The sequence below is a fragment of the Photinus pyralis genome, unplaced genomic scaffold (assembly GCF_008802855.1).
Source record: "Photinus pyralis isolate 1611_PpyrPB1 unplaced genomic scaffold, Ppyr1.3 Ppyr1.4_LG2, whole genome shotgun sequence".
Taxonomy (NCBI): domain Eukaryota; kingdom Metazoa; phylum Arthropoda; class Insecta; order Coleoptera; family Lampyridae; genus Photinus; species Photinus pyralis.
The window spans coordinates 19,412,603-19,437,023 of NW_022170403.1; the positions used below are offsets into that span (position 1 = coordinate 19,412,603).

The following is a 24,421-nucleotide window of genomic DNA, read 5'->3' on the forward strand; positions in this document are numbered from 1 at the left end:
CATGTTTATTCTAAATTTTAGTAGCAAAAAAAGATAACATATAGCTGTTAACTGTTTTAATCGAATTTATTGGTATTTTATTTGAACTAAATTGGTATATAACGGCCTTACTCTAGTCCTAATTTGATTTATATGTGTATTTTGGTGGTGAACACGTATGGGAAAATATACTCTTAAAACTAAAGATGTAGTAGTAAAATATGATTATTTAGCGGATTTTGATTCAATATATGCCTATCCAAAAACCCAAATGGGCTGTAACTGTTATTTATTTTTCTTAGACTGCTGATAACCATTTTGTTTACAACGCGGTGTGGTGTGGATTGAATGAAAAACCTGAACACATTTTCAGCAATTTGGCAAATTTTTAAAGCATCGCTTGATACGTGCAACAATCCTCCACGATTTTTTCTAGTTAAAAGCTTTGAATGACTCTCTGATGCGAATATCGCATCTGCACATATGGAACACTTAGCTATTTTTCTTATAACAAAACCTGAAATATACTTAGTACCAGTAAGTACTTAGTTACGTCTATACCTAATAGGCAAAATAGGTATTGCCGTTGTCTTGCTGGTAAAGGATGTAGAATAATAGTTCTACGTTATTTTAAGTGAATGGGAAAGTCGAAAACGCTCGGTATTGCATTATTGTTTAACACCTTCGTAGGTAGCTTTCTAAAATCGGCTTCATTCTTCGCAAATGCACTATGGTGGGAGCAAATTTTTCTCTTCGAATGGCTCTGATCCATTGGCCCTTTAAACTTTTATCCGTTGAAAATCAGCATATCATTTAAAAATTTATCGACAGAGTACATGTTGATAGGCACAAGTTAACCTAAGTTTATTGTTTTATTCTCAACAGAAATTTATCTGTTCACTAATTCGAGCTAATCACGAGAATGATTAATGAACGGAACATCTAAAATAACAGCTTATTTCATTATATTGCATAAATCATCTCGGCGATTTTTGCCCCGCGGTGCATTGTGTGTTGCATACTGTGTCGACAACACCTTAGGTACGTTAAGCGCAGTCTAGTTATAGCAAGTCTCTGTATTACGCGCATCTACGACTGCATCAAATTAGATAGTTCTTTTTTTGTTGTGCATGCGTTATCGAAACATGTAGGTAATGCTCTCTTTTCTTAAAAATGAAAGCAAACAAATGCACGCAAAGATGCCAACGTTACTATATCATTTATGAAAATAATCGTCTTCGACATATTCAATATAAATTCGTACCTACCTACCCTACATCTGCGGTTGCTTTAAAAACATTTTCCTAATCAATAAAATCCATTATTATTATTATTATTTCCGCAAATTCTATTTATAAAAAGGACAAGGTTTGCCGTGACTTTAACAATACATTCTGAGGACGACCCAACATACAATTAAGCCATAAAGGGATTACATTTACCAAATTTTTAAGAATTAAGTAATTTAAGATTTACTATATAAACTACAGTATGGTGCGGGCTTTCTCTCGCTTGGAGTAAAAGTCGGGGTCGGATAAACGCAGGGACGTCCCGAGGGGGGGGGGGCTGGATTTTTCATTATTTGGCCAACTCTTCAGAAGTAATTGACCAATTAATTGGAAAAAATCTATAAACTGTGTCCAAGATAAGGATGTCTATCATGGAGATCGAAACCATAGAAGATACGACGATGGTCAAATTAGAGAAAAGATTTCGCAATTAAACCATTATTATCGTGCTTTAGAGAAAACAAAAAAACTCCTATTACTTCCGAAGATATGACAGAAAAACCAAAACTTGCCGATTTTATGTTTATTTTTTGCTAATTGCTGGTGTTATTTGAACAGATACAACGAGAAAGACAAAAAACACTTTTTCATTGCCACTTTTTGAACTCTACAAGACAGCACCCGCGCACAACTTGCGAGCATACCTATCGGATAAATTCCTGGAAAATATTAGATTCGTATGCATGCACGATTAAGACGTTGTGTCCGGGTGCGCCATCCTGTTGAAACCAACAATTTCCAACTTTTGTTTTTATTTGTGTGACGTACATAGTTGGATTCGTAATAAAACGTAATAAAAAGTGCTACTAAATACAGTGTCTACTTTTTCCACGGGTCATATAAAAAAGTATAGTTTGTGTAATTTCTCCGAAACAAAACGTTGTATTAAGGATCTTCCAACAGTGCTCAAAAAGGGGCAATGAGAAAGTATCGGGCGATCAAAAATGAGTGACTGTCGAGTCGCCTTTGGAAGTACAAGTTAAGTACGATTTCCCTTGTAAACAAAATTTCCAAAGGTGACTCGACGGTCACTCATTTTTGATCGCTTTGTATTTTTTGGGGAGATGAAAACGGTAGTTCTAGGTTCTAATGTAAACCCGAGTGTCTTCAAATTATCGTCCAAAAAGTTGATAATCGAGTCGAATACTCCACAGAATTCCTTTCGCTTTGAGGTTTCGCCTAGAACCGGCAGGATTATATTGTGCCAGTAGATAGGTCAAATTACCGCAACTTACAACGCCACCAGAACCACTGAATTCATCACTTTACACACGCACATCCATCCCAACATGTAACCACGAATACGAAAATTATAAACACCCGTGCGAAGCCGGGTCGGGCAGCTAGTACGTTATAAAATGGCCTGTTTCTGGACTTATCTTCCGACTTACAATAGTTCACTTTTGGTACTTTCGGGCACTTTTTGAAGCGGCCGCTGGGTGCTCGATACTCGAGCGTTTACTTAAAGTGCTCGGTGCTCGTGCTCATGAGCATTTTCCTTCGCTCGTGAGCGCTTTTAACCGCCCTCAAGCTCTGAAGGATTAAGCGCCGCTCGCGAGCGTTTTTTCCGTTTCCGAGCGCTTTTTCCACTCTTAAGCGTTTTTTTTCCGCTCACGAGCACTTTTCCCAAGCGCTCGCGATAAACCACTCGAGCACTTTTAGGAGTGCTCGGAACTCGCAAGCGGTTTCGCTTTGCAAAACAGCTTAATGCTTGCGAGCATTTTTGAGACAATTAGAACCGAGATTAGAACGCTCGTCGCTCGAGCGGTTTTTTAGAACACTCGATCCAGCTCTGTCTCAACTAATATTAAAACGGTAGGCAGTTCTAAGTACCATCGTACATTTTAATATGAAAATTAGAGAATTGTTTGAAGAACAGTGACTAATTTATTAGAGCCTTTTACGTTTACCTAATCACTGCATGTATGTTACTGCTACAATTTATTGTAGAGTGGTTCATAAGCGAATTTTAACCGTACCACCGTAAAGTTAATTGTTCATTTAACATTTTTTAAAAAGATGCGTATCGCGATGAAAAATAATATAATGACAATAAAGTTTACACGCCCACAGACGATAAATAAACGAATTGCAAACTTAGCAACATTATGATTTTGGGCGAGCCACCGTGAAGTTAGCTCGCCCATTTTGAATTTTTAAAAAAGACATATGGAAATGTAAACAAACGATGAAAATAGTTAAACAAACGTAAACAAACGATAAACAAACGATGTGCATACAAATAATATTAATATGAACAATGGGCGGTGCCAACTTCACGGACGTTAAGATTCAAGTTAAATTCATATACACACCTGAAGGCCCAACTACTTACGTCGACATGATTGAGGAGCACGCCGTATTGAGAAGTGCGAAGCTTACGCGGACATGTCTCCAAAGGACGTTGAAGTATTATGGGAGCAATTAGCTGCAAAATTAAATGCCGTCGGTGATGGCCCTCAACGTGACATTGATGGGTGGAAAAAGGTATGTTACTATAAATGAGGAGCGTTCATTCAAAAAGGGACATATCCATTTTTAAGTTGAAGTGAGATTGGTATCGATTGCATATGATTTCGAGGACCTCTACACGATAGCGTTAAGAAAACCGGTCAAAACCAGACAAATGCCAGTGAAATTCCCATCTAAAGTTGCGTAGTTCAGTCAAAGTGAGACATATCCAAACTTAAACAAGATAGGACGAGGTCGAGCAAAACGAGACATATCCTTTGTTAACTCTTACATACCCACAATGCTTTACAACAAAATAGGACATATCCAATTATCAATCATAACGTTGCAAACTTTCTGTTTTGCCGACATTACATTCTGTTGTGAATTTATGACGTGTTATCGCAAGTCCAGTGTATGGTGTGCAATATGAATACTACAGTTGGAGACATTAATGATGGGAGTAGACGTAAAAAATCCAAAATATCAAACAGAGATGTAGAGAAACGCCAAAGGTTAGTATTAAAAACACATCTTTGAGGTTATGCTTATGTTGCACGTTTATAGTACGACTCTACAGATCATTTTTATCCTTATTATTAATTACCTATATTGTTATCGTTCTAGGTACTCGGACGATGATCCAAATTTGAAACGTTTTAAAATGCCTTGCGAACATAATACGCAATCTTATCAATGCAAGTCAATAAGAATGGCGGACGTTAAACGGGCCAGAACGATATTTTACCAAGAACCCAACAAAAATATTCAAGATAAAAAATTGTGTCATTTTATGTCAGTGTGTGATCCAAAAAGACGAAGACTGCTTTCTATATCTAATAAAACTGAAGATGAGAACTGCGATAACCAATCAGATATCTGTACCATTAACCTGGAAATGGAAAAATATTATAGTGTTTATTACGATAGGACTTGGTATATAGATCGCATAATACAAAAGAAAGAGACCAGTATGTACCATCAAATTTTTGAAGGAAGAATTAGACAAATTCATGTGGCCTAGTGAAGATGACATAAAAATTGTTAATAGTGAATACATTTTTTATGGGCCTATTGCTTTGAAAGGCATCGGGCCATTTTCCATAAAACGGCACGATTTGATCTTAATAAAAAAAAATATAAAGAGCTGAAAAAGAAAATGCAGGGGAAATGATTTATTTGGTATTAAATTTTTTTTTATGAATTGTTATTTTGTTTAGTATCATTTAAAAAACATATTGTATAGTGTTTTTTGAATAAACGCATTTGTGAAACCAGCAATTGTTTTTTATCTTTTTGTTTTATTTTAATATTACAAACGACTACAAAATGTATCTGATTAAAATGAATTTTGAATAATTTAAATTGCATCTATAATTAGTCATATCACATCTGGGAATACATGCCAATACCTGGGAGTACTTATCAATATCTGACAATACTTGGCAATATTCGAGAATATTTGTCAATATCTGAAAATCCGGTCAATACTTGGGAATACATGTCAATTCTCCGGAATACACGGTTTTGTCAATACATGTACAAAATGTTTGCTAGTGGTTGACCCCTCGGATATGGTGCAAGGTGGTACTCTATACAGAGTACTAAGAGTACCAAAACAAGTTCCCGTGGCAAGATAATGAAGCGTTATATGTAATTTCAGTTTTGCAGGCAGAGCTGCTCGTAAAAAGGTGTCTGTCTTCTGTATAAGAGGAGATACCTTTTGCAAAGGAAACAGAAATTGTACTTCACTCATTCTTAAATGATTTCTGTAGGCCTCAGGATCTTCTCCAGCGAGTTCAACTAACAGTTGCGTAGATGCTCCAAAATCTTGTCGCCTCATAATCCATGGCCTAACCCACCAACGACGGCGGCGGCGTTTTTTCTTAGTTTCTAATAAATTTTGTATCTTGCGACATTCTTCAAGCAGGGCTGTAGTTATTATTTCAACTCCAATACTCACTAATGAAAAAAAAATGAAACACTTGAAAGGTGTAAATTGTTTCGCTTTCACTATTCACTAGCACTTTCATCCGCAGTGTACATCAAAAGTGCAAAATGTAAATTCGCTTTTAAAGGCGCGTTTTCACGGTTCACTTTGGATGATCATCCCGGATGAATCATCCAAAGTGATCGCGACGATGAAAGTAAAGGCCCAATTACATTTGTCACTTTTGATGATCATCTTGGAGGAATCATCCAAAGTGACAAGTATAAATTGCCTTTCATTGTGATTTCATCCAAAGTGTACACTAAAGATGAAGGATGAAAGATATCGACCCCCGACCAACTTTTGATGAAAGAGTCGTTCATCGAGAGTGAATGCCCAGTGACAAATGTAAACTGCCGACGCACGTTCACTTCACAAACACTAGTTGATTGTTTTGGGTTTTGGTATTCGCGTAGTTTTAAGTAGGTAGTTTTATTTGATTTAAATTATTGTAGGAGTTTTGTGCATACCTATTGTCGTGGCAATGTCATTCAGGTGGCAAGATAAACACATGGAACTATTTCTAGAAAGTTATCAGCGGTATGAGTGCTTGTGGAATAATAAATGCAGTGATTACAGCAAATCAAACGTACGGGAAAAAGCGTACTTATCAATGCTGGCCGATTTAAATTTGCCTGGATTAACTGTACCCGACATCAAGGCAAAAATAAAAACTATTAGAACACGTTGTGGGGCAGAACTTTGCAAGATAAAAAATTCAGAAAGAAGTGGAGCTAGTGCTGATGACGTTTATGAGCCCAGACTATTCTGGTTTAAACTTGCAGACGTGTTTCTCCGCAGCATATGCACTCCAAAAGCAAGTTCATCAAACTTGAAGGTAAGTACTCTCAAATACATACATATACTTACGTAATTATTTCTTTTTCACAAAATGATGTATGATTAATTTTTGCTAATAATAATTCACAAACCAAATGAAATATCAATTTCAAAGCCAAAAACAAGATATTTATTTATTTTTTTTAAATTTGTTGATTACTAAATCATTTTCAATTGCCATGGTACAATGTCTGTTGTAACAAAACGTTCAGCATAATAATTTCGTACGTCTCTTGCTGCCCTGCAGTAGTTATTTAATGCACCGTGGGATATTTCCTCAAGACCACTATGTGGATGTTGGGTAGCGGTACCTGGTTGAACCCTTCCTTCTTCCCAGTTTTCAACATCCAGCATATCTCTCGGGATGTATGGGAGTTGAAGTCTTTCGCAACCAGTTGTGAAGAGCGCATGTAGTCTTCACCACTTGTTCCGTTGTTTGTATGGATAGTGGAATAGGTTTCTCAAAGATTCTAAATTTCGACACAAGTATGCCGAATGTGTTTTCCACAACGCGACGAGCTCTTGAAAGTCTGTAATTGAATATTTTTTGTTTTTCCGTTAGCGGACCACATCTGGAATATGGTTTTAAAATATTGGTTCTCAATGGGAAGGCATCGTCAGCGACGAAAATTCCTTGTTCCGGTATATTCAGTGAATTATTTTGCAAGGCCTCATTAAAAGTTGATTTCGCAAATACTGCAGCGTCATTTACTCTTCCATTGGTTCCCACATCGATGTATATGAAATTATAATTGGCATCAACAATTGCGAATAGTATCGTACTGAAGTCTTTCTTGTAATTAAAATACTGTGAACCAGTGTTTGGAGGACACCTGATGGTAACGTGCTTACCGTCCATAGCCCCACACACATTTGGGAAATTCCACAAAGTTTCGTAGTCTCGCATCACATTTTCCCAGCTTTCAACTGTGTTAGGGACCTGTATCAAGCAATAATTATTAGACAGTGTACATTATTCTATTTTTAGAGCTTTGTATCTGTATCAACTTTCAATTGCTTTCGGGAATGACTGATTTCATGTAATTTCATGTACTTTGTTTCAGGAGTTAGAATCGACGAGAAAGGGCATTTCTGGAAAAGCAACCGATGATAGCCAACATTTGGAAGAACGTGAACAGCAAACTGAGCAAACGGCACACATTCAGGACACTGAACAGCAAACTGAGCAAACAGCACACATTCAGGACACTGAGGCAACATCTCCAAATACGATTGCAACGTCTTCGGCGGTAATTAAGAATACTCCAAAAAACACAAAGGGGCGTAAACGTTCCCTCAATACTACTATTTCGGGGGTTCAGGACGCAATAAAACAATTGAAAACACTATCGGAAGAAAATAAGGAGGATCTGAACGAATTCGACGTGTTTTGTGAGAGCCTTGCTATACAGTTGAAAAAAATGCCTTTAAATAGGGCTCTTATCTGTCAAGAACATCTACAGAAAGTGATGACGCAAGAACGACCCTTCCAACTCACATCAAACCCTCAGTCTCACTCATCCATGTCACCTGCTGATTATCAACAGTCCATACCAACTTCAGGCCGGTACTCTGCGATGTCATCAGGGCAAAGCAGCACACATTCACGGCAGTCACAAAACCATTACTACCAATCTACCGAAAAAGATGACGATTATGAAAGCACTCAATATACCAGTGATGTTTTGTCCGATGCCCTTTCTTCAGCGGGATTAATAGTTGGTGATGAATTAATGCCTTTATAATAAATTACGTTATTTTATAGAAATAAAAAATATTTTCAAAATAACTTAACTATTTGAAACTTTTTATTCTGTTAACCTATGAATTAATTAAACTACCAGATGTTAAATTTCTACTTACCATTATAAAATCTGCCAAAGCGTTGTATATAGCCTTGCATACCTCAGGCAAAAACCGTGAAAATGTGCTTCTTGGAATTCTGTACAGTGCACTTAAGGTACCTATATTATCTCCAGTCGCTAGATATCGTAGTGTCATTTGTAGTTTTATTTTAGGGCTTAAAGCTTCTCGGAACCAAGTATCTTTTTTGCTTATAAACGGAGTTACTTTGTCTAGAAGATATGCGAATTGCTCCTCGGTCATTCTTAAGTGATTTCTATACACCTCAGGATTTTCCTCTGCCCATTCTCTTAACAGGGTTGACGAAGCTCCCAGCTTTGTTCTCCTTGAAACCCATGGCTTCACCCACCAACGTCTTTGAGCACGTTTACGTATCGATAACATTGCGTTAACTTCATGTAGCAGTCCATGTGAAATTTGTAACAGTCCATTTTAGGAAGTTAATTCATTTTAATAAAAACATCAAATAATGTAAAGTATTACAAATAAATGCAATATCAGTACAATTCTTGTTGGCCTTGTCTGAGCGATATGCGTGTTTTCTTAGGAAATTTTGGACATTATTCCGATTGATTTTCGCGTGCGAACTTGTACCACTGCAGTAGAGTGTTGCTAAAAATATAGATTATTAGTTTTTTTAATCGTATCCGTAAAAGGGATTAAATAGCACCTTTACGTTTTTTGGATTGCTGTTTTGAAGCAAATTTATTCCATTGCCCATTTTGGGGATTATTCAGTTGTACGACATCCGTTTCTTTGCGCTGCTAAAAGAAAAGCTTAAGATCATTAATTGGATATTGTAGAGAAGAAAACGATTTACTTACCATCCAAATTACGTGTGAAACCCTCTGAATTGAGGTAAGCGAAATTGCCAATTTAATAATATAATTTTATTTTAACCATAACTTTATAGGGTTTTTTTTGTATACGTATACAAAAGTACCGCCAACTGTACGAGACCAGTATCGTCACCATTACGTTTAATTTCTTCCGATTCTTCAGAGTCATCCGATTGTTCCAGTTCTCCGTCTTCTTCGCACCAGACCCGCATTCTTCGTGCCAAGAGCTAAGATTTATGTTTTGTGTTTGTCTAAGATAACCTTTCCCATGTTTTGATTTACGTCAATTTAAAACCCGAACTTAACAACTGCCTTTCGGCGCAATTATACTAATAAATTGTAAAACCAATCATATGGCCAGATGTGCGGGGTATTATGCAACTTGCTTGTTTAAGTACCGAATACTGAATCCGATATTTAATTTTCCTTTTATGTGAAAGCAAGTAGATAATTAAAAAGCTTTTGTTTGCAATTTTTCTTCCTTTATTTTGCTAGTGACGGAAACTTTTATCTTGCTCTATAAATAACTTTCTTTTATTAATGCCAAATGAGAACCTAATGAAATTATCCCACCTCCTGAGATTTTTATCGTGGCATTAATTGGCGCCCAACCTACATCTATTTAATATTTTTTTTCCTGGAGGAAGTTAAACGTATTATTACATTTTGTGTATTAGAGATAGTTTTTTATTACGTATACTGTCATGGATGTAAATCGTTTATTGAGCGACGAACTTACACACGAATTACTTATACGCGGTTGTGCATTAGGGACCACCGTTAGAGAAAAGCGTTCTCTATTGCGAGAAGCTTTATCGCAGGAACGTATGGGCGTACAACCGGAACATACTATTATTGATTGTAATCAGGAACTGAACATTTGTTCATCAAAATTAGATGAATTAAATGGTCACATTCAGGAATTTGATAATGCAAATAAGAATAACGAATACGCACGTATCAAAACTCGATTGTTACATATACAAGGTCGACTTTCTCGTATCGTAAATTTTGATACCAAAGTTTCACAACTAAAAAAATCTAATCTGCAACTTCTATGTGACGGTTTGATAGAAGCCCTTGAAGACGCGTTTACCATTGCAAGGTTCAGTGGGGAAGCTACTGATAATCAGACTGGTCATAAGAGTATCGCAAACCAAAACTTATCTATTTTAGATACCCCAAATCCTACTTCTTTTCATGATACGTTAGATAATCAGAATATGAATACACGTAAGGTTACCGTAAAAAGTCCTTCGAATATAAACGACTTGATGGAATTGGAAGTTGAACAATTAGTCGATGCAGAGATCAACACGAATGTAACTGTTGCACACGCCACTCCAGTAAAAAGTCAGCAACGTTATCCTCAAGAAAATTTAATTAGTATATCTAAACAGCTTGCAGATTTAACGCTTGGTCAGTCGTCAACCCCTAATCATGCTATGAATAAGTCCACTAACGATTTAATTAAAACAGAACTATATCACCCTGCTTTTGATCGTTCATTAATTCAACCGATACCACCAATCACGTCTACTTCACATAGTGGCCCATGCCAGTTACCAGGCATTCCAGCAACCCCAAGTAAATACCTCCCCTTGTATAAATGGGACGTTTCCTTTGATGGAACGACAAGTGTAACTAGTTTTATAGAACGGGTGGAAGAATTGCGATTAGCGCGAGGGGTCTCTAAAGACGCTATTTTTCAATCCGCCGTTGAATTTTTCAAGGGAGACGCGTTACTGTGGTATAGACCAAGAAGGTGTAATTTTAGAGATTGGAATGATCTGATATTACAATTAAGGGACGCATTTCTACCTATTGATTATGAATTTTCGTTATTAGAAGACATTCGGAAGCGGACTCAAGGTCCAGATGAAAAATTAATTCGATACATTTCCCTCATGGAAAACTGTTTTCGAAAATTGTCCAATCCCCCACCCGAACATGAACGTGTTTGGATTATTCGACGTAATTTATTACCAAACATTCAAAACGCGTTGGCCCTAAAACAAATCAGTACGCTAGATGAGTTACTTCAATGTGGACGACTTATTGAAGAAAGCAACTGGCGAGCCCAACGTTACTGTCCACCCCCTACGAGTTCAACCCTAATTTCTGAACCTGAACTAGCGTATCATCCATTGTGTAAACCGACCCCTACTAGTACATATGCTATTCAAAAGGATGCTTTACAAAAGCCTAGTTCAAATAAAACGTCAGCCAAGTGCTGGAACTGTGACACTGTCGGCCATTTTAGAAAATCTTGTCTTCAAGCTCCTCGAATCGTATGCTTTCGTTGTGGAAAAGTAGGATTTACTACAAAAAACTGTAGTTCCTGTTCTGGAAACGAAGATTTGGGTCACTAGGTAGCCGAGTAGTTGCCCAAACACCACCATCGGCTGAACTCGCTTTTAAAAATAAAATTTTGCTAGATTATATTTTATCTCACGCAGAAGGCGATCATAGACCGCATCTACAAGTTTCAGTGCTGGGGCAACCAATGATGGGTTTACTCGATTCCGGCAGTAATTCTACGCTGGTAGGACAATCGGGTTATGAATTTCTTCTCGGTATAGGGTTGTCTTTAGACACTTCTAAAACAAATGAATGTGTCTTCGCAAATGGAGAAAAAGGTTACTCCATAGGAATCATTCGCGCCCCTGTTTGTTTAATGAACAAGGTGAAAATTATAAACATATTGGTAGTTCCAACCCTTTCGAATGCATTAATTTTAGGCATGGATTTTTGGTTAATTATGGATATTATACCAGATTTAAAAAGAAACGTTTGGTATTTTGGTAATGTTTCTGAGCCAAGGGTTTGCGGGTTACAAACCAATGATACCTTAACTTCGGAGCAGCAATTGCGTCTAAAAAAATTACTAGACGTTAAATTTGAGATTATAGGAAAGGGATTAGGTTATACGTCAGATGTGGAACACGAAATTATACTAGAACCAAACACGGTTCCAATAAAACAACGTTACTACCCCGTATCCCCATTCAAACAGAAAATTTTAGATAGCGAATTGGATAAAATGCTGGAACTGGGAGTGGTAGAACCATCTAAAAGCGCATGGTCGTCACCAGTACTGTTAGTACCTAAATCAGGTAGCAATGACTGTCGTTTTTGCGTTGATTTTAGACTTCTTAATAAAGTTACCAAAAAGGATGCGTATCCCCTCCCACTTGTAAACTCAATTCTAGATCGCTTACGCGGAGCCAAATACTTAAGTTCACTTGATATAAAATCAGCGTATTGGCAAATTCCCGTAAAGGAATCAAGTAGAGAGTACACTGCTTTTAATTATCTACTTGCTTTCACATAAAAGGAAAATTAAATATCGGATTCAGTATTCGGTACTTAAACAGGGCAGTTGTTAAGTTGTTAAGTTCGGGTTTTAAATTGACGTAAATCAAAACATGGGAAAGGTTATCTTAGACAAACACAAAACATAAATCTTAGCTCTTGGCACGAAGAATGCGGGTCTGGTGTGAAGAAGACGGAGAACTGGAACAATCGGATGACTCTGAAGAATCGGAAGAAATTAAACGTAATGGGGACGATACTGGTCTCGTACAGTTGGCGGTACTTTTGTATACGTATACAAAAAAAACCCTATAAAGTTATGGTTAAAATAAAATTATATTATTAAATTGGCAATTTCGCTTACCTCAATTCAGAGGGTTTCACACGTACCTAATTTGGATGGTAAGTAAATCGTTTTCTTTTCTACAATATCCAATTAATGATCTTAAGCTTTTCTTTTAGCAGCGCAAAGAAACGGATGTCGTACAACTGAATAATCCCCAAAATGGGCAATGGAATAAATTTGCTTCAAAACAGCAATCCAAAAAAACGTAAAGGTGCTATTTAATCCCTTTTACGGATACGATTAAAAAAAACTAATAATCTAAATTTTTAGCAACACTCTACTGCAGTGGTACAAGTTCGCACGCGAAAATCAATCGGAATAATGTCCAAAATTTCCCAAGAAAACACGCATATCGCTCAGACAAGGCCAACAAGAATTGTACTGATATTGCATTTATTTGTAATACTTTACATTATTTGATGTTTTTATTAAAATGAATTAACTTCCTAAAATGGACTGTTACATTCTTCCCCCTCTTCGAAACAGTGAACTTCACTGTTATTACGTATCCAAATCTGTACCTGCCTGAAAAGGTTTCATATCTTGAACATGCCAACAGCCTTTATTCTTTCCCCCAGGGTCTACTAATTCATAAGTGCAGTAACCTATTTTCTTCGATATTGTAAAGGGTCCTACAAATTTAGGGCTTAGTTTAGCGTTCAAGTAATTTGCTGCATCTGACTGAATTTTGTTTCTTCTCCAAACTTGGTCTCCTACGTTAAAATGTACAGGTCTACGACGAAGGTTATACGTGTTTTATCTTGGCATTTCGAAATTTTTTGTGTAACATTCTGATATAATTTTTGAAAACCCTCAATTCGTTGGCTAACCGAATAGTCGTAAGGTTTTATATCCGTTTGAACAGTGGAAGAGAAATGTTGTCCATTTAAAATACACTCACGGCCGAAATTTATATAGTACGGTGAGTAACCTGTGACTTCACTCGGAGCTGTTCGGATTGCACAAGCAATAGATGCAAGGTTTTCGTCCCATTTCCTATGGTTCTCTTCGACGTAACATGAAATCATTGTTTTTACAATTTTATTGACTCTTTCGCAAGGATCCCCCCGAGGATAGTAAAGCGGTGTGTAAGATATTTTACAACGATATCGATCGCACAGGGATTGAAATTGTTTACTACGCATTTGTGCGCCATTATCGCAGATAAGAATTTGAGGTACCCCAAAAAGAAGAAAAATGTGCTCTTCAACAATCCGACAAAGAGAATTAGCGATAGCAGAACGTAATGGAAAATGCAGAACAAATTTACTATAATAGTCGCTTATTACCAGAATCTGGGTATTGCCACGACTTGATCTAGGTAAAGGACCGATAAAATCCAAGCTAATAAGTTGCCATGGGAACGAAACGTTAGGACGGACTCCCATATGTCCAGCGGGGGCCATTTGTTGAGGTTTATGCGCCGCACACACTTGACAATTATTTACATATTTAACCACATCGGTTTTCATTTTTGGCCATGTGTATCGATTGCGTAATTTTTTATATACCTTGTATATACCGACATGACCGGAGCTGGGGTGATCATGGTATTCGTGTAGTAATAATCGACGTTGGTGTTTGGGAACTAGTATTTTCCAGTTATCAGACTCTGACGATAGCTCAGGAATTTGACAGCGGACGTATTTGTATATATTACCATTTTCTATTTTCCATTGAGGATATTTCTTCGGAGATGATATAATTTTCGATTTTAAATTCGCATACCATTTATCTTCACCGTCTGTATTTGAATCAATTACATCTACAGAAACGGGAACAGATCTAGACAAGAAATCTGGCACGACGTTTTCTTTGCCTTTTCGGTGGGTTATTGAAAAATCGTAGGGTTGCAATCTTAAAGCCCAACGTGCCAAACGACCAGTTGGATCCTTGAGATTATTCAGCCATATAAGGGAGGCGTGGTCGGTAATCACGGTGAACTTAGTCCCTTCAAGGTATTGACGCAGTTTTTCAATTGCCCAAATTACGGCCAAGCATTGGCGTTCTGTCGTTGAAAAGTTTTGCTCTTGCTTGGTGAGAGAACGCGATAAAAAACAAATTACTTTCTCTCCTTCTTCGAAATTTTGTGTTAACACAGCACCGACGCCAAATGCAGACGCATCAGTTTGGAGAACGAATGGACGGTTAAAGTCCGGGCACGACAAAATTGGTGCTGTTGCTAAACATTGTTTGATTGCCTCAAAAGCTGTATCGCAATCCTTATTCCAGTTAAATGGTACATTTTTCTTAAGTAAAGAAGTTATTGGAGCTATTACAGTTGAATAATTTTCAATGAAACGACGATACCAGCCGCATATGCCTAGGAAACGCCTTACCTCCATTACATTTTTGGGGGGCAATAGGTTAAGAATGCATTCAACCTTTTCAACGTCAACACGAAGGCCCTGGGAATCGACCATGTAACCCAAATATTTTAAAGAGGGTCGACAAAACTTACATTTCTCTTCGCTTAAAGTTAATCCAGCTTTATAAACGGATTGCCTCTTTTTGCGCTACTAGTGTTTTTGGATTACTTTTCTTTTGGATTAATGCACCAGAACTATTTCCCGTCAGATTCTCCGACGCCGTATCTGTCATGTCCATCACAGACCACATTTCTGCCACTCTTAATGACTGTACTTGTCCTGTCGAAACCGTCACACCTGTCATGGAATTTGACTGTTCTGGGGTTAAAATGGATCTGCCTACATTATCTGGTATTATTGACAAGAAAATCATAGACAAGTTGGGTGACAAAGAAATAGACACTCGAAATATTCCACTTCTTAATGGAAAGAGTAAAAATTTTTCTCATATTGACACCACAACCCATCAAGATAAACCGGCAGGTGACGTTAATAAAAATCAAGACTATACCTTAAAAACCACTTCACCACCATCTGTTACTAGTGACTATTCGTCTGATTCCAACCTTACTGACATTATTAATGAACTAGACGACTTTGAGTCGCTTAAAAAAAAAGAAGATTTTCTAGATCCAGTTACTAAAAAGGATCAATGTACTATTGACATTCCCGAACCTGAGATTAAACAATTTTACAGACTTGAGGAATGGGCTGATACCGGTCTGAAAACTATAAGTAATGCTACCGGCGTCCGTACGTATCCTCCTCAGAAACTCCATTTCATCCCCGAGCAGAGTCAACCTTATCATGCTCACGCTAAACCCGATCGACGTATCCATGATGTTACACAGCTTGCTCTCATCAGCGATCGTTGTATTGATCCTACCGCAAGATTACGTATACAGGAAATTAAAGGTGACGGTAACTGCCAGTATCGAGCACTTATCGCTGCATCTGGATTCGCTGGTGATTTGCGTGAATTCAAAGGAATGCTTTATACATCTAAATATGTTGAAAATGTTAATGATCCGGCTTTTGTTCGGTATATACTTGGTTCACTTAATGAGTTCGGAGATGGTGAAACCCTATACGTTTTCGCGAAGCAATTTGGTTTTTGTGTGTGTGTCCACGCTGTCGATGCGTTTCATATTATTAATCCCGATGCTATGGATAGAACTATTCATTTGCATCTTGACCAACTGCATTATCAGGCTTTAGTACCTGACCTGTCAAGTGGTTCGTCGGATTTCTGGACAGGAGCAAGACCACAACTAGGTAGTTCAAAATAACTCGTAGTAGAGGAAGATCCGGAAACAACCGAATAAGCTTTGCGACATATGCGATTGAACATAGACTCATCCGAACCACCTGCCAATTAATGATCTTAAGCTTTTCTTTTAGCAGCGCAAAGAAACGGATGTCGTACAACTGAATAATCCCCAAAATGGGCAATGGAATAAATTTGCTTCAAAACAGCAATCCAAAAAAAACGTAAAGGTGCTATTTAATCCCTTTTACGGATACGATTAAAAAAAACTAATAATCTATATTTTTAGCAACACTCTACTGCAGTGGTACAAGTTCGCACGCGAAAATCAATCGGAATAATGTCCAAAATTTCCCAAGAAAACACGCATATCGCTCAGACAAGGCCAACAAGAATTGTACTGATATTGCATTTATTTGTAATACTTTACATTATTTGATGTTTTTATTAAAATGAATTAACTTCCTAAAATGGACTGTTACAAATTAACGCAATGCCTCTGCGTAATTTTTTTTGATTCCTTCTTGAACGAGCACGAGACATCGCCCCTACACTAGCCTTTCACTTTTCACTGACACTGTGAAACCAGCAAACTGGATGAAAATATGTAAACGAGGATGATCATCCTGGATGATTTCACTCTGAGTGATTCACTTTGGATGTACATCAAAAGTGATATAATGTAAATCGCACTTTATTATCGTTTACATGGATCACCAAGACTGAATTAGTCCGTTCATTTACAAATGGCGCCGACAACTTGTACGTGCTGGAATTGGCATAATAAGAGAATATCTTTTAAATGAACTTAGACATGTAGGTACTTAAAAAACAGAAGATTAGAAAAAAAACGACATTGGTGGGTAAGGCCGTGGATAAATCGACGCTACAAAATGGGGGCGTCAACGTGTTTGTTAAAGGATTGGTCTATCTACAGAAGATCAAGCCATATTAAGAAACCATCTAAGAATGTCTGAAGTGCAATTTGAAGAGCTACTTGCCAAAGTCACACCGTTAATTCAAAAGCAAAGCACAACCATGAGAGAATCTCTTCATGCGAGATTGAAATTGCAAATTGTACTAAGATATCTTGCAGGAGGAGATTGCTTTTCAACACTCGAAGCTTTGTATCGTGTACCTAAATGCTCTATTTCCCATTTTCTGCCAGAAGTATTAGCTGCTATTTACAAAGTACTTGAATGTTGTATTTAGATTCTATCTTACCATTGCAACAATAAAACGTATTAAAACTTCATCCAAAAGGCATTTTATTCAAAAACTAAAATCAAACATAAATTCATTGGTAATCGTGAATAGTAGAGAATGCTTGCGATAATATATCATAAACTGACGTCTCACTATTAGTCGAGTATACTGTATACGGTGATGGGAGTAGATTCCTTTGAGCGAGTCTGTAAGCTGAAGAGATACATGCGCTCTTCACTGAAAAAAAAAAGAAATGCTGTCGCAACTAACAGTTACTCCAACAAATTTTTTTAGTAGCTATAGCCTCAACAAAAATATTTGCTGTAAGAAATCAACATAACTTGTTGGAAGTAAATTTGGTCCAATAGGTAAAACAATTATTTGTGACAAATTATACAAGTTAGTTAAGAAAGCATACCATTTTTGTTTGAGGAACTAAATAAGCTTGCAAAAAATTTGTCCCTGTAACAAGTAATGCTTAGTCGCAGCAGCATAGCGGTATTGTTATATAAACTAACGAGTATTTGCTGGACCTCCTCATTTGTCCTTTTTTATCTTTGTTGTAGTAGCATACCATTTATGCTGGAGAAACTAATAAATTGTCTCAAATGATTAGTTGAATTAACTATGAATCCTAGTTGGCACAACAAATTTTCAGATCTGTCTGCATCGTCCGCGCGTTTTGGTGATGTCAATTAAAACAAATCACTTTTTTTTAAATACACTATTATTAAATCACTTACTGTTTACCTAACTACATAAGAAAAACTTTTTTATCATTAACATCCCCAAAAACAAAATACTTAAACACTTAAATTAAAACTTACCTACAGTACATATAGACAGCTTTTACATATACAGCGTGTTTCGAAATTCGCGCACACGGACTGTGGGATAGTGTTATAGAACGAAAACTGAATAAAAAGTTCCTCGACCAGTTTCTGATCAGACCGGCACTTTTCGAGTTGTCGTTCGAAAAATCTAAAAATGAAAATGCCGGAAAACAAAAGATAGTTCAAAACAATTTATGGATTAAAGTTACACTTACCTTCAAACACCAAAACTAGTTCGGGGAATGCCCATTGTTCCAATATATCACCTACACTTTGTTCAGCCATTGAAAAAATATTAAAACACTAAAAGTTCGTAATGTAAATAACCGAAATTCAGTAGGTACAAGATTGACGACTTACCGTGAAAAAATGAGCTAGTAAATATGACACTGGACAGGGTCACAGAGTACTTTGTAATGATGTCATCTCACATCTGGTTGGCACTCTGGGACATGCAAGACAAGGTGAGATACGCACATCCTGTCTTAACTACTTGGGAATTGCATGATTGCAGTATTATAAATAAAATTTTATATTATTTTCGTCCTTCAAGTTAAGGAATTTAGTAGGTCCCTGAAGTTGGAGGTACAATGCAAAAATAATTAAACGGCGCATTACTTATAATATTGTGCTCATTTTGTGTTAAATTTTGCCGTATAACAAAAATTTTGTGCCCACGTGATAACGGAGATCTCCAAAATTTTAGTTTGGTACCTCCTATTTCACGCTGGAGGTACACCCTCACTCAAATCAAAATAAGTTAAGTGCATAATTTTGTGCTCATTTTGTGCTAAATTTTGCCGTATTACACAAATTTTGTGCCCACGTGATAACGGAGATATGTAAAATGTTAGATTGGTACCTCCCACTTCACGCTGGAGGTACCTACACCTTCACTCAAATCAAAATAAGTTAAATGCCTAATTTTGTGCTCATTTTGTGCTAAATTTTGCCGTAATACACAAATTTTGTGCCCTCGTGATAAGGGAGATATTCTAAATGTTAGGTTGGTACCTCCCACTTCACGCTAGAGGTACACTTTTACACAAATGGATATAAGTTAAGTGCATAATTTTGTGCTAAATTTTGCCGTATTACACAAATTTTGTGCTCATGTAATAAGGGAGATATTTAAAACGTTAGGTTCGTTTCTCCTACTTTACGCTGGAGGTACACCTTTGCTCAAATGGATATGTTAAGTGCATAACTTTGTGCTCATTTTGCAGCAATTTTTGCCGTATTGCAGATTTTTTCTACTCAGACAACAATGAAAATATGAAAAATTATACTTCGTACTTGAAGGCCATTTTATATCGCTTAACACTTTCAATTTTAATGATCTTTATTTGCTGCATCTACTATTGGATGCTATATATTTCATTAAGTGCATAATCTTCCATAAAAGCAATTATACTTCGGGTTTTCATAAAAATCATGGCGTATTTGAAGTACCAGTAAAAATAAAGAACTTATAGTCAAGGTTAGTTTTCAAAAATAGTGACAAAAGAAGTCGCATATTTTTGTCAAATTTATACTTTGTTATTGCATTAATTGTGTATATTAGTTTTATTGCAATCGTCATAAATCAAACAGCCATACAAACTTATCTAAAGGCGCGTATACATCTGAGCATTGGGTCGAATGAGCAAGGCGAGCGCGAATGAGCATTTGGAAAGGGGGCTGAGTACACATCTGAATGGGACACGCGAGCGAGACACATGAGCTTCGCTCAATGAATGCTCGTAGTGCGCGTTTCAATATGGCGGATGAAAGTCTGACAGTGGCTAGTGCTAGTTTTATTGTGATATGCAAGTTATTAAAGCAGAAACGAAGGAGACAGAGACGTCGATGGACATCACAATTATATATGAAAAGAGGCGGTAAAAATGGTATTAACAGTACCTTGTTATTAAATGATTTGTCCGAAGAAGGGACGGGTCACTTCAAGAATTTTACCCGAATGTCCCAAGATGATTTTAATTTTCTTCTAAATGCAATCAAAACGAAAATAATGAGACGTGACACAGTATTTAGAAAAGCAGTCAGCGTTGAAGAAAGGTTGGCAGTCACTTTACGTTTTTTAGCTACAGGGGACTCGTATACTAGTTTACAGTACCTATTTCGGATATCAAAGCAGCTAATATCACAAATAATACCGGAGGTGTGTCAAGCTCTTATTGAATGTTTAATAGATCACGTTAAGGTAAGTAAAACGACACTTAAATGTAGAAAATCATTTTATTGCCTAGTTTAATAACATATAATACATATATAATAAATATAATGCTACTATGGGGTAGAATTATTATCCCCATTATCATCTGAGAAACTTGCAAAATAATTATGCAACAAAACTGAATTAGTACCGCTGTGTGAGCAAGATGAAGTAGGAGTTGATGAACGGGAAATTGAAGTTTGAGGAGGAGTAGGTGATTTTTGAGGCATTGGTTGCAATAATTCATAATTGTTAATGGAAGATTGTGGGAAGTGTGTGGATACTTGCTGATAATCGTATTGGTTTGTACTCATGGTCTGAGGATACCCTGGTGCAAATTCTCGCAAAGGCTGAGGAGCAGCTGACCTATTGTAGTGACTCATTTCTAAATCGAATAAAATATTGTTGATTTTGTGCTGGGCCAAAGATTTGAGACGATCATCAAATTTTCGAATTTTATTGGCAACGTATTCTCCGTAGACGCTGCAATCGTCTCTTTGGTTACTTGCAGAACCTGAAGCCACGTTTTGCAGATATCCAAAAGCCTGCATTATTCTTGGATCTTCTTCTTCCTTACGCCTTTTGACTGCACGTTTTTTCGGCGACTGAAAAGTCTTTGTTTTTATTTCACTTGGAGCTGCTCCTTCTGAGGTTTCCAGAGCTGGTTCGTCATTTTGAGAAGCTTCTATTTCTGTATTGTTCCTTGGTTCATCAGTGAAATCTCCTATTTGCAAGGAATCGTTTATCCCATCTTGAGGAGAATTGGGCTGTAGATTCTGCAAATAAAAAGAAATATATTGACAAGTAACCTGCAACAAAAACAGACCAAATCAGAATTATGTGGGGATGACAGAACACGAGATTTTACCCCAGTAATAGTAGCACATAGTAGCAAGTTTCTTTTTATGAATGTTTGTTTTTTTTGTTTTGTGCTCTTTCTTCGGGCGAAATGCAACTTATCGACTTTCATGTTTTCTATACAAGTTCGCCCGAAAAACAAGCACTTAATTGACAGCGACCATACTAGCCTGAATGACATTTTTTTTTTCAGCTTCCAGCTTCGGAAGACGAATGGAAAAACGTCGCCCAGAAATTCGAAGACATTTGGAATTTCCCACATTGCGTGGGTGCTATAGACGGCAAGCACGTAGTTGTACAAGCTCCAATTAAAAGCGGAAGTGACTTTCACAACACTATAAATCATTCTTTAGTATTGTTCTGATGGCCTTGGTTGATGCCGACTACAATTTCATGTTCGTGGACATAGGATGCCAAGGCCGCATATCGGACGGTGGTGTATTTCAGAACTGTCAGCTGTATAAAAAAATTGCGAATAATGCTTTAAATCAGCCTACATTTTCGCCTCTAATTGGAAGAACTGTCGCAATTCCCTTTGTATTCTTGGGCGACGCAGCATTCCCACTAAGTGAACACATAATGAAACCCTACGCTGGCCAACATCCAAAAGAGTCTCCTGAGCGAATATTTAATTATCGGCTCAGCCGGGCACGTCGTGTTGTTGAGAATGCGTTTGGCATTGCTTCTAGTGTTTTTCGCGTTGTCACCGCTCCGCATCCGTGGGACACGCTGAAAGGGAAAAAGAAAACAAAACAAACACAAAGGAAAATCTGGACAAACACGTAGCCTGGTTACAGCGGTGATCAAAGATCTGTTGCCGGCCGCTCGTCGGTGTAGGTCGAGGTTAAACTAAAAGAGTGCAAAAAAAAAATCCCAGGCGCCAGAAGCTGTATATAAGGTATCAAACAGATCGTGGATGGTTCTGCTTCCGCTTCCAAAGCAGACGAAACTGGCTGAAGTCAGACTCAGGAACACTAAATAGAAATAAAAGAAAGTAGGAGAGACGAAGTAGGCGAAGAAAGAAAGGTGCACAATATTTATTTATTCGGTAATCAATATAAAGTTCTGAAGAGATAGGTTAATTAGGGGAAGTGATAAAATTGGTTTTTGTATTTCACGGGACAACAAAAATTAGGTGGTGCGAGAATTATACCTGACGGCAACAAGAATAGTATAACAAAGGTTAGTGCCAGTAGACGTATACCGGTCAATGTTATTGATCAAAGTTAAAGGTTTGCAGGTTGCCGTGGAAAGATCTTTCATCGAGACGTGCAATTAGAGTGCTGCAGACAGACAGCAGTTATTCAGATTTAGGTAACTCTTGTTTTAGTCTTACAAAAATTTAAAGTAGTTGAAATGAATCACCGTGAAGCGGTAGTTGTATTGCACCTGACAGTTTTATACTTGAACTACAAAGGTAGTTGTCAAATATTAGTTTACACAAATTATAATTATAAACAGATTTTATTGAATAGATAGGTATGTGTGAGGTGAATGATTAAGGATATGAATGCATAACTGAGGACAAGAGATTACAGGGAGATAAGATAAGAGGGAAAAAGATAAGAAGGAGTAAGGGAAGAGAAGAAAGGGAGTGAGTAACTTCAGGGGTAGTTTTGGGAGAGGTTGCTGACCTTTTGGTGTTTTAGTTGCCGATGGTTGTATAACTGAAGATGGTTCCTCGGAAGCTGGTATAACTCGGGGTAGGTACAACAATAGGTGTGCCTCGGCTTCGATAACCCTTGGTGCTATCCTGAAGTTCTGATAGAAGAAATAGAAGTGACGCTGACGAAGACGGAAGAATAGGTAGTGTCCAGTGACGTTCGATTAATTATATAAAATTGATTTCCAGAGAGAATAGAATGGCTAAAAGAATTTATGCCTAAATCCCGTGCAAGATGGTAATAAGTTGGCTTACCTCTACAGGTGTTGAACGAGCCTAAGTTTTATGCTGCCATGTGGTTAATGATCCGCATAACGCGTAAAACGCCAAATCACAATTGGAACAATTGAAATGTAAGTAAATAATAATTACGGCGTAAATGTAGCTTAAATTCTTGATAATCCTCACAGATGAGCCGGATAAAACCCAGTTAAGAATTTGTAGCTTCACCACATACAGACAAGTGTCTTACAATGCCACAGGAAGAATGAATTCGGGGAAAATCAAGAGAACTAGGGATTCCCCTTATCTATTAGGTAATACAAATAAGGAAACCGAAAGTTTCCTAAATTCAAATTGTATGACAAAGAAAGAAGACCTAGATAAGCTGAGAGAAAGAATAGGAAGATTTTTAAATGTGAACAGTTCGATTTTATCAGTAAGATTAAGATGTGAAATCACAGAAGAGAAAGGAACAATGAACTAGGAAATTGAAATGTTATAACCCGTAATTAATGGACAAGACATAAAGTAAAAACCCAAACCCAACCCACTATATTGCTCAATAAGCGAAACAATCCACCCCAAACAAATTAAAACCCAGGAAAATCCCCAATAAAAAAAATAGCCCAACCCCTGGAGCTGACAGAAAATAGAGTACTCCTGAAACCCGTCCCATAGAATAGAAAACAAGGAAAGATGAAGAGTGAAGAGCTCAGATAGAGGAGCGAAACTTACATTCGAAAGGAAAATGAAAGAAGTGAACGTAAGCCTCTAAGGTAGACCTGCCCTTAAAACATTCCCAACCTGCCGCCCGAATTGAATGTAAATTAAACCTAGATTCTGGAGAAAATATAGAAAATTAACCGTTACAGGGTT

At 37.2% G+C, this 24,421-nt stretch overlaps 1 protein-coding gene, 3 long non-coding RNA genes and 1 pseudogene across 4 annotated transcripts; 3 read left to right on the forward strand and 2 right to left on the reverse strand.

Moving 5' to 3' along the window:
- The first annotated feature begins 5,540 nt into the window (after positions 1 to 5,540).
- On the forward strand, positions 5,541 to 8,294 carry LOC116163863. Its single transcript, XM_031477994.1, has 2 exons — positions 5,541 to 6,547; positions 7,614 to 8,294. Exons 1-2 carry the CDS (start codon positions 6,194 to 6,196, stop codon positions 8,292 to 8,294), a joined length of 1,035 nt encoding a protein of 344 aa, XP_031333854.1. The 5' UTR covers positions 5,541 to 6,193.
- Positions 8,295 to 9,008: 714 nt separating this feature from the next.
- Positions 9,009 to 9,519, reverse strand: LOC116164254. Its single transcript, XR_004143846.1, has 3 exons — positions 9,237 to 9,519; positions 9,083 to 9,176; positions 9,009 to 9,024 (listed from the first exon to the last, which is right to left on the reverse strand). It is a non-coding gene; the product is annotated as an uncharacterized LOC116164254 (long non-coding RNA).
- Positions 9,520 to 19,986: 10,467 nt separating this feature from the next.
- LOC116163864 lies at positions 19,987 to 22,446 on the forward strand (annotated as a pseudogene).
- Positions 22,447 to 23,002: 556 nt separating this feature from the next.
- LOC116164807 lies at positions 23,003 to 23,531 on the forward strand. The gene is made up of 3 exons (XR_004144002.1): positions 23,003 to 23,254; positions 23,310 to 23,466; positions 23,513 to 23,531. It is a non-coding gene; the product is annotated as an uncharacterized LOC116164807 (long non-coding RNA).
- On the reverse strand, positions 23,497 to 23,796 carry LOC116164806. Its single transcript, XR_004144001.1, has 2 exons — positions 23,579 to 23,796; positions 23,497 to 23,526 (listed from the first exon to the last, which is right to left on the reverse strand). It is a non-coding gene; the product is annotated as an uncharacterized LOC116164806 (long non-coding RNA).
- Positions 23,797 to 24,421: the final 625 nt, after the last annotated feature.

Bases quoted from the DNA above. Each gene is read 5' to 3' on its own strand.
- LOC116163863 (XM_031477994.1), top strand. From the start codon at position 6,194: ATGTCATTCAGGTGGCAAGATAAACACATGGAACTATTTCTAGAAAGT. The intron at 6,548-7,613 runs GTAAGTACTCTC...ACTTTGTTTCAG, and splicing joins CAAGTTCATCAAACTTGAAG to GAGTTAGAATCGACGAGAAA.